The sequence below is a fragment of the Lipotes vexillifer genome, unplaced genomic scaffold (genome assembly GCF_000442215.2).
Source record: "Lipotes vexillifer unplaced genomic scaffold, Lipotes_vexillifer_v1.1 scaffold233, whole genome shotgun sequence".
In the NCBI taxonomy this organism is placed as follows: Eukaryota; Metazoa; Chordata; class Mammalia; order Artiodactyla; family Lipotidae; genus Lipotes; species Lipotes vexillifer.
Genome location: NW_006790915.1, coordinates 60,308 through 70,214, shown reverse-complemented (window position 1 = coordinate 70,214; position 9,907 = coordinate 60,308). Strand labels below are relative to the sequence as shown.

At 37.4% G+C, this 9,907-nt stretch overlaps 1 protein-coding gene across 1 annotated transcript in view; it reads right to left on the bottom strand.

Moving 5' to 3' along the window:
* Positions 1–6,328: 6,328 nt before the first annotated feature.
* The window catches only part of CCNT2 (cyclin T2), a 48,070-nt gene continuing 44,491 nt past the window's right edge, over positions 6,329–9,907 (bottom strand). The window contains 2 exon segments of the mRNA XM_007472025.1: positions 6,329–8,887; positions 8,989–9,907. The exon segment at positions 8,989–9,907 is cut by the window's right edge and continues 9 nt beyond it. Of these exon segments, the coding sequence (XP_007472087.1) occupies positions 8,820–8,887; positions 8,989–9,907 (987 nt within the window). The 3' untranslated portion in view covers positions 6,329–8,819.

Below are 9,907 nucleotides of genomic sequence, written 5' to 3'. Positions count from 1 at the left end.
ACATACATCAGGACCTTCTTCCCAGCCCCACTACAGATCACTCCGTTACTGCTTCATTGCAGAAACGATGGCTAAGGGACCCTTGTTTTCCTACTGGAAAGTCAATCTAACCCAATTTAACCAGATCCTGCAGTGGCACTAACTGAAAAGTTTGTTACAGGTTAGCCTTCTCAAGCTTCAGGCACAATTACCCATATACATAAGAAAGTTGTCTTAAAGGGTAACAACAGAAAACCTATTCCAGTGTTTGTAGTTTTGATTATCCAGTAACTAGTCTCTCGCTTTATACAATACTTCCTTTTATTTTTGGCCTGTCAATTTTAATGTCATTAAATTGTAGAAACAAGAATAAAATGTATTTTCTTGCTTGATGGGTAGACACTTTTTAATTCTTACAAAGGAGAGTAGAGGAAGGTGAGAAGGTAAAAGTAGAAAGACGCTAGATTCAGTTTACTTAGGCAGCAACCTTAACGCTGCAGACTATAGGGGCCTCAAAATTAACAGGAAGAGCTAAGGGCCTTGGCGTTTCATTACCAGAGGGTCCCCTAACTCCTCAGAAGTCTCCACTTACAAGAAATTGGGCTCTTCAAGGTGTTTCCATAAACCTCAGGCTGCCTTCTCTGTGACTGGTTGTGTTTTGAGGTCTTCATGTATTTTACAGTGTGAATTAGAAAATTACTGCATCGAGAACCAGCTAAACCTAAGCCAGCTGGTGGGATAAAAGCTCACTGATCTGTTAAGTGGAGACTGGGTGAGCATATAAACTTTTCCAGGGCACTTTTGCTCACTTCACCTGAAGGAAGGACACCCCTGCTAAGGTCACTCTTCACTTTCATTCCCAGAACATTGGAAAGCCTTGCAAAAATGAACAGGGACAAGTTGTCAGAGTTATTACAAGATTTTAAGTTGGTGGACTGAGCATTTTTGGTAATGTTTCGGTTGCTGTGACTCCATTCATCTACTAAATTTCACTGACACCTGTCGTCTTAAGCTAGGTCTACAGATTTTTTTTTTTTTACTAGCTACTGTCATTTGAAGATGGCACAACTACAAACTAACTTTAGGTGAATTCCAACACCAGTTGTCTGTCAGACTTTGTCAAAATCAAGCTGCTACTGCAGAAGTTTTTGAAATAAATGTGAAATGCAGTCCAGCTGAGATAAAAGCTTTTACTTTGGCCAACATGTTTAGAGGGGTCTTTGCGGGTGTACCTTCCTTCTCTCTCTCCAGTTTGCAGAGTTCTTCCCTTATATTTGATAAAAATTTAAGGGATATGTCCCTTATTTTACTTACCTGTATATCAACATAACACCATTTTAAGTAGGGTTTAATTTTTTAATCTTAGTAGGGATTTCAGCATTCTTTAAAATCTGAATGATGGTATCTGATTTCGGAGCAATTACCTATTTACATTCAACCCTATTAAACCCTATGAAGCAAGGGCAGGGACTAAGACATGTTTATACTGTGTATACAGATCACAGTAATGGACACATGAAGTTGCTGTTAACAAACCTACCCCTCTTCTACTGATACAGAAAAATACTGAACACTAATTTCACAGAACCTTCAAAACCTGTATGTTTTTAATAGGCAAGCCTTGATATTAAGAGCTTTCTGTTGTTCTGTCATTCACTGTGTTTATCATTGCCCAGGTTGCTCTCTTTATATCTTCCTTTAGGAGGCAGAGGTCCTACCTAAAAGGAGACTGAGAGGGAAGAAAGGTGTGGGCTGGGAGGGCTAGCATTCCTCGAGCTCTTAATGGAGAAAGGCCTATCATTTAATTCTGCCTGTTGCTTGGGTCGGTAGTAGTCTCATTCTATTAATGCACAGTGAGGCTCGGAGGTACTTAACTTTCTCAAGGTCAAGTTGGGATTGCCACCCAGATTTGTCCGACTTTAGAGCCTTCTCATTGCTGCTTCCCAGATTTGTAGTTTATGAATCAGTTACAGTTTTAAGTTTTACGCAAACAAAACTCCACAGATTCTGATAAACAAATTCACCAGTCCAGTGACTTTGATGACTTTAATGGTGTCAAAAGCTTTTCCTTTTTCACTTAGCAGCAACACTGCCTTCCCTTCTATGACTATCTTCGCTTCTCACCATGAACACCACGCCAGTTTTCAATCACATTCAGAAGCGCATTTCATTTCATACTGAATGGGTCTCAAGCTCAACCAAAGTAAATTTAACTCCCCAGGTAAAATCCTGACAGTAGTTCCAGCTCTAGAGCATCTCCTTAACTTTAACCTACTTTAGCCCACTGGACATTCCTCAGTGTCTGAATGAGGGTTGCCGCTGTGGAAAAGAGCGAGCTCTGGATTATGGGGTTGGGGAGTGCACAGGATTCCACTTACTTGCTTTCCGCACTCTCTCCTGCTTGACAACAGCAGTCCTGGGCCTTTAGTGTACTGAGTAGCTCCAAGATAAAAACTCACTTAACCTGCTCAATGAGCATCAAAAGCCTCCATCACGTACCAGGCCATCTTTATTCCTCATACTTGCTGTACTTGCAAGTATTCAGTTTAAGGCAGCTATATAATAAAGCAACTTGCATTTAAAAAAAGCTTTTGACTTGAAAGTACTGGCTGTAGGCAGTCTGCATCTTCATGGAACGTTAACAAGAAGAGTTGCTGTGTACGGCACTGTGCTGTGAAAAGCTGAAATAGCAAACAGTCCTGAGGAAAAGCTGTGGCACTTTGTCTCACTGTTATGACTTCTCAAACTTGTGATAAATGATGGCTGAATTTGTCTCTAAAGCACTTGCTCCTATAGATTATGACTTGAAAGACCAAAGAAAACTGATCTTGGGTATATGCCTGGACATTTGTAAGGTCTCAATAGCCGGTTAATTTCACGGCAATATGATTAAAAACCCTCATTTAGTGAAGCCCTATATTGCTTTGGGAGGTGGTGTTGGGGGGAGAAACAGGCAGGTCATATACTAGAGCTAAAACAAAAACGTATAATTTTTTCCATTATATTAAAAACAGCAGGGGGTGAAAGTGATGAAACAATGGAGTACGGTGAATTAGTAAATGGGATTTACTAACTTTGGTTAAAGGGAATTACCAAACTTTGTGATGTTCCTAAATAAAGCTCATGTAATTTATTATATATATAAAAAAAGACGCCCTTACTGCTGTTATCAACATAAAATGAAGACAAATCTTTTAATGTGATTTCAAAACTTTTATATTTAGGCTTAAAATTCATGCAAGAGGAAGTAACTTGTCTATCTCAGCTCGATTTTATGAAAAGCCATTGCAAGGCTTCCATTTTCTTTCTCAAGCGTGAGGTGTAGGAAAATCGGGGAGGGAGGGAAGGTGGTTGGAAGGAGCAGCAATATTAAAGCAGTTTATGATTAAATTTCTCAGGGATAATTCCCCTTGCAGATAATTACAATTACTCTCTGCCTTTTGTGAAGGTGACGCAGGAGGGTACACAAGAAAATCCCAAAGTATGAATCAGAATGAACAACTTAAATTCTGGCAACGGTACACATGCAGTGTTTAATACACACTCAAGTCTACTGCACCTGGATTGGGCCTTCACCACTCTCCCCAACTCCCAAAACATGTTTCTATTAGGATTCTTTTCAATGCCATCTATTCCATTTATTCCCTGATCACCCAAGCCTTAAACCTCACAACCCAATGAATAGGTACTATTACTGACATTTTGTAGATTAGGAAATCAAGGCACAAAGTAATTTACCCAAGGACATCAGGTACTAAGTGATGGGGTTGAGAATGGAGTATGGACAATCTGATCTCAGTGGTCATACTCCTTGATGATATATGAAGTCACTCAAAGAGTAACTTTTATATTTGAGACCTTATTTCCCACATCTCCCAGGGACTGAAAATTATTTCTGATTCACATTAACAAGACATGTTAGAGCCTTGGATTTATGTAGTCAATAAACAAACTTTATTAATTATTCCTTGTAATAGATACTGAGCTGAAATTCAATGTCTAATTGAATTCATACCATATACACAAACTCCTGTTTTAGATTTTCTATCAGCAAACATCCTGTTCAATAGTCCTTGGGGGTTTTGAGTACATTCACAAAATGAAATCCCAATTTGCTGACAACAAATGAGCACGTGTGAAGTTTTTCAAAGTAAGGAAGCTGCTTGAAAAACACAACTTAAAAAAAAAGAATGTACTCATTACTTAACAATAGGCAAATAAAGTTAAACCAACCACTAAACAGGTTTTAAGTGAGGCTTCTTCCCAGAACTTGGAGGTAAAGGAAATTAGCCCTCAGAATTTACTTTTGAGATTAATGGATCACAGCAAACAGGTTAAGTCACTTTTACGACACCAGAATTACTACTAGCCACACAGCCTTCAATGTATCTTGCTTATCTAGCTACCTTAAGAAACTTCAGGCAGAATACATACTAATAAGTTAACAGAAACAGAGGAGTCATAGAAACAAAAGCTGGCTGTGCCCAAATTAACATTGTGGAATAAAAAATGGATGCATAGCATCAGACCTAAAACCCTCAGAGCACTCCAGATCCACTGGCAAGATCACCTCTACTGCAATGACAGACGTTTCAGAGGCAAACTTCTCTTACAAAACAAGCAAACTTCTGATTATTTGGCTTACATGTGTCTGCTTACAGCAATCAAATTTCAGATATTAATATAGCTGTGAATTCTCAAATTAACACATTAGTACCATAACCTGGGACCCTAGAAGGGTAGGAACAGAATGTGCTACTTTTCCAACTCAAAAACCCCTAAATCAGCCTATCACAAACAAACTGGTACATGAGATTAGCATGTGTCACCAAGTTTCCCTCATGTGTGGGGTTTATTAATCCTTCATCTGGGTAAATGTGGTTAATGAATCCTACTGTATCCCAAGAAAGCACAGACTGCTGAATCAAGAATTCTCCATAACCAAAGCTCTTATTTTTCTTAGCAAAGACATCTTAAAAATCACCTAGCTATTTAAGCACAGTAGTAAGTGAGAAACAATGGCTTTTCTGTTTAGATAAAATTCGGGAATGGTGAAGTATCTTGACAGTAGAACTGTCTCCCTTTAGAGATATTACCATGTTTTTAAAAATCCTTATTTCCATAGTAAACACAAAACCTAAAATATCTAATCAACCAAGGGTACTCTGAGAGTACATAATAGTCATGCATGTGCAAGCAGTGGTTTATTTCTAAGATTAGTTAAGGAATAAAAATCAGTAACTTAAATTCTCAAATATAACCAGAAAATGTGCTTAAAATGTTTTAAGGCAAGACATTTGGTAACTAACAAACACATTTCAAATTTGGTTATCTGAAATAGTCATTTCCTTTCAACTATCTGAAACTAGTCATTTCTTTAGTTCAAAGAGGATAGGCCAGAAAAGTAATGTATCCTACATAATTATTATCTGTTCGCACAAAGTAGTGTAAGCACCCCTTATGACATTCTGCATGAAACCATGTATCATGGTAGAAATTTTCTTTTGACGCTTAAGAACTCTAACAAGAACAAATCTGCATACACAGAGAAGATCAAGATGCACTTGTAACTGTTTTCAAAGATAAACCTTGGGGTGACTACACAACTTTTCAGTATTTAAATACCTGCATCAAGAAATGAACCTCAGGGTTAAACAAGAAAAAGGAACTAGGACATTATGCAAGGTCTCACCACTCAAGGATACTACCATCAGTTTATTTGGTAAAGTAAGCCTCTGAGAATGTTTCTGTGAAAAAACCACTCCTTTGCTTTGGTTCTGAAAATATTGTATTTTAAAATAGCTAAGGCAAATATTTAGGGGGCACAGCTCAATATTGAAAAATTAGTTGAAAGAGGTAGAAGTAAAGCCTTTCTATGTAATGTGCTTCTGCATAAAGGTAACAAATCTATGATCTTTGATCTAGGGAAAACACAACTAAAAAATGAATCACTCTTTTATAGGATGTTTAAAGATAATGCTTTTTAATAGTTCAAATATTTTTTAAAATCTCATCAAAAATGTATCACCTTAACAGTACTTTGCACATGTGGAATTTCATACCTAAATTTGATACTATTTTGGTTTACTTATGGCTACTTACAAGAAGACTCAGTAATAATGTCCATTCATTGGAGTCTTTTTCTTTGGTTGAGCCTATTGGGACCAGGCTGATGAACTACTTTATGCAAATGAGATGGTTAAATTCATGGCAATATGAATTATAAGGGTTCGCATTTAATGGAAACGAAACTTAAAAGAAATTCCATATTTTATCCCCATTGTGGTTTACGGAAGCTAATATCCTGTTCAGAGGTTGAAGAGTTTGAATAGCTCACACAATCCTGTAAAAATTCCAACTGGCTGCCCTTTAATAAATAAAGTCATTGTAAAGAATTACATTTACAGAGTGAAAAGTGAATACATAGCATTTCAAATTCAATTTTGGAAGTACTAATAAGTACTGACCCATAACAATATACACTAGCTACCTTTTTAACTGTCCATCATTAGCACCAATAAAGATTCAACAAAATTACCTTTATTCTCACATCTCAAGACAATTCTGCAAATTCTTAGTGAAGTATAGTCACAGACCTTAAATATTCACATTGTTTTCTATGTCATACTGAAAATAAGTTCACTACTTTTCTGGATACTCTTTACAAAATCTTATTAAAATTCCTGGTATTATCACCCCAATTATACAGTAGCACAATCACCCTACGTCGTTTCACATGATAGCTCCTTAGAGGTTTCACATCTAAATTACCAAGAACAAAACCCTTCCCTCCCTCATCTTGCACTCATCTTAATTCTATACTAGTCCTTGGATTATGTACCACTGTAAAAGTATAACTGTATCAAAATTACCATGTTTATGGATACAATAATATGTCATACAGAGTAACAAAGTTACATGTAATGACAAAAATTACTAAAGTTATGCCAGACAAGAACAAAGTTAGGACATGCTAGCTAGGCAAAGTCCCTAGAAAGAGGATCCTAGTATCCTAAGTTCAAATAACAAAATAATGAACAATTATCTTAAAAAAAAAATTATAAAGCTACTGGCAAATCAGGTAATTGCTAAATAAGAGTAGAGCACGAGATTAAACTCTCTAATATTTACAACTGCAACATACTTGAGTAAAATTACAATTGTGCACATATCAGTGGCTTTGTAACAAAAATAATTCATATACATAGAGGAAAAATTAAGACAGTTTTCAATTCAACAGAAGTTGAATTCAACCTATCTCAAAGATACTCAACAGCCCAAAGATTTACCACAGAATTGAAGATTAGCTGATAAACCAGAGCCATGTTACCGGCATTTAAGACGAATTTTAAACAAGTTAAAGTCTATTGTTTGTTCCGAAGTCAGAAGACTGTGCAAACTTGACTTCAACAGGAATATACTGAGATGTGCAAACAAATGTAAAACCTCCACTAGCTGTTTACCTGGAGGCTTACCTTTTTTTTTTCTCAGTGAGCTTCCTGTTAACAACCATAAGCTATAAATACAGGTACAATGCACAGTCAGTGATCTTTTTGTTTTATTTATTGTTAGAATATAAAAGAACTGAAAGAGCAATAAGTTTAATTTCATTTTTATAAGGAAGACTGCATTTACCTGAAAAAGAAATATGGCATCACACACAAACACGCTTCAGGGGAGGAGTATGTTTAAGAACATGGTGTCCTTCTGAACGCTAAAGGAAAAGCGATTCCTGTTTACTGTTAAAATACGTAGTGTTAAAGTTCTCTATTTAAGAAAAAGACTTACTAATTCTTCACTAATGTAAGTTTTTGTGAATTTAGTTTTCAAATCACAGTAATCTACATAACCATTATTAACAGCTCTGTGTTTATAGTACTGCAACAAGCCAACAAACACTTAAATGCACTTCACATCAAGAGTATGTAAACTTTATTTTTTCCTCTTCAAGCCTTCAGAAAATTAGGGGCTATTTCAGCAGCCAATCTGGTCAGAACCTCTGAAGGCAGAATCAGTGCCTCACAGTGTAAATGACCATCTGTGGCACTGCATACCCATCTGGTAGTGAAGTGTCCCCCTTCAGTGGCTTCCAGTAAGGCCTAGAGTTTAAGGTTAACATGAAAAAGTGCCACCTTTGTTTTAGATTAGTGATGGACTCTGACAAGATAAAATAAAGTTATTCTGTATATTGTTATACTTACAAGCAGCTCCAATCCTGAGTATTTATGGTAATATCTAAACATACAAAAATGTATGTACATTTTTCTCCACTTTCTTGTAAACAGTTGTCAGTATACTGTTTTATCCCTTTATCATTGAAACATGCAAATCATACATACGAGTATAAATACACAAAAGAAAACAATTTACACTCATTCAAAAGCCAAGCAACAACAAAAAATAGCTACAGTATTCAAATTATAAATAAACGAATGCTTGAGGCATCTTATATTCCTAGAAGCAGCCAGCCATTCACCCTAATGTTCTTAGCTGCAATTGTAGAAATACTGAGTTTTGCACCTTCCATGCTTTTACAGTATTTATAACACTATCATATGTGGAGATAAAGACTTGTTTACTATAATCTCTTCTTTTCAGAATGAAGAATAAAGCAGCACTTACAAATATTGAAGCAGTGGCAGTAACAGCAGGTGTTACCACTGCTAGATCAGGAGGAAGTTTTCCATTCTAACAATTTTTAAATTAAAAAAGTAAAGGAAAAATTGACCTAAACAAATGATTACATGTTCATTCCTTGGGCACTTAACAGCGAGTCCAGCATGTCGAATGTGTCTTTGTAGTCCATATGCTGGCTGTTTGTACTGTACTCGTGATTGACATCAGGACCGTTGGTCTCCACTGGCTTCTTGTCCAGTTTCACGAGGGTGCTGAGATGTCCGTAGCCCACCTGGTATGTGACAGGGGGAGGAGGGGGTAAGGGATGGTTAAAAACAGAGTTGTGAGAGGATACATACTGCTTAACAGAGGAGGAAGAACTAGATGAACTACCTGAACTTTTGGAACTTTTGCTCATTTTGGAGTGATGGTTGTGAGATGCATCATTGATATGCAGCTTCTTCCTTGAAGAGCTGGAACTAGAGGAAATGCCATCACTGCTCAGGCCAACAGGACTCCTCAGAACAGCGGGTGGTATCCCATCAGCACTGTGCTTGCTGCCACCACTGCTGCTGCCACTGTATGAGTGGGAATACTTGTGACTGCTGGGGTGGTGGCGGTTGGAAGGATGCTCCTTGTGCTTCTCCTTATGGTCCCTGCTAATATGCGGGCTGGAATGCTTGCTCTTCCCACTGCCTTCATCAGAAGAGCTGTGTCTTTCTGAGGAAGAAACTTTTATCTTCATTTTCAGTTCTTCTTTACTGACACTTTTATCAGTGGGTGGTATTGGAATCCGTAATTTCAGCGATCCACTCTTTTCCTTCTTATCTGCCATATATTTTTCAGGTTTTTCAGCACTTGTAATGGGAATTTTCATTTTAATGGGAGAGGTTACAGAACTGCTGCTGGCTGCCTGGGACTGTACATGTTTGTGTTGCTGTTCTACCTGGGCAGCTATATAATGATCCCTTGCATCCAGATCAAGGGTTTCTAGCTTACGTTTTTCTCTGTATTTATCTAACGACATTTTCTGAGGAATTACTCCAGGAGTAGCAGAACTTGGCCCATGGTGTTTACTGCTTCCTGCTTTATGAGTATAATCTTGCTTAATAGAAGAATGGTCAGAAATTTTGTCAGGTCTGTGATGTAGTCCTGAATGCAGTGATACAGAAGGTCCCTGCTGGAAGTTGATGCTGTACTGGCTACCAGACAAAGATGTCTCCTGTTTCTGTGAATATATCTGTTCTGTCCTTGCTGACTCTTGATGTTGAGGCCATTCTTGGTGTGATGACAAACCATATGAGGTACTTGG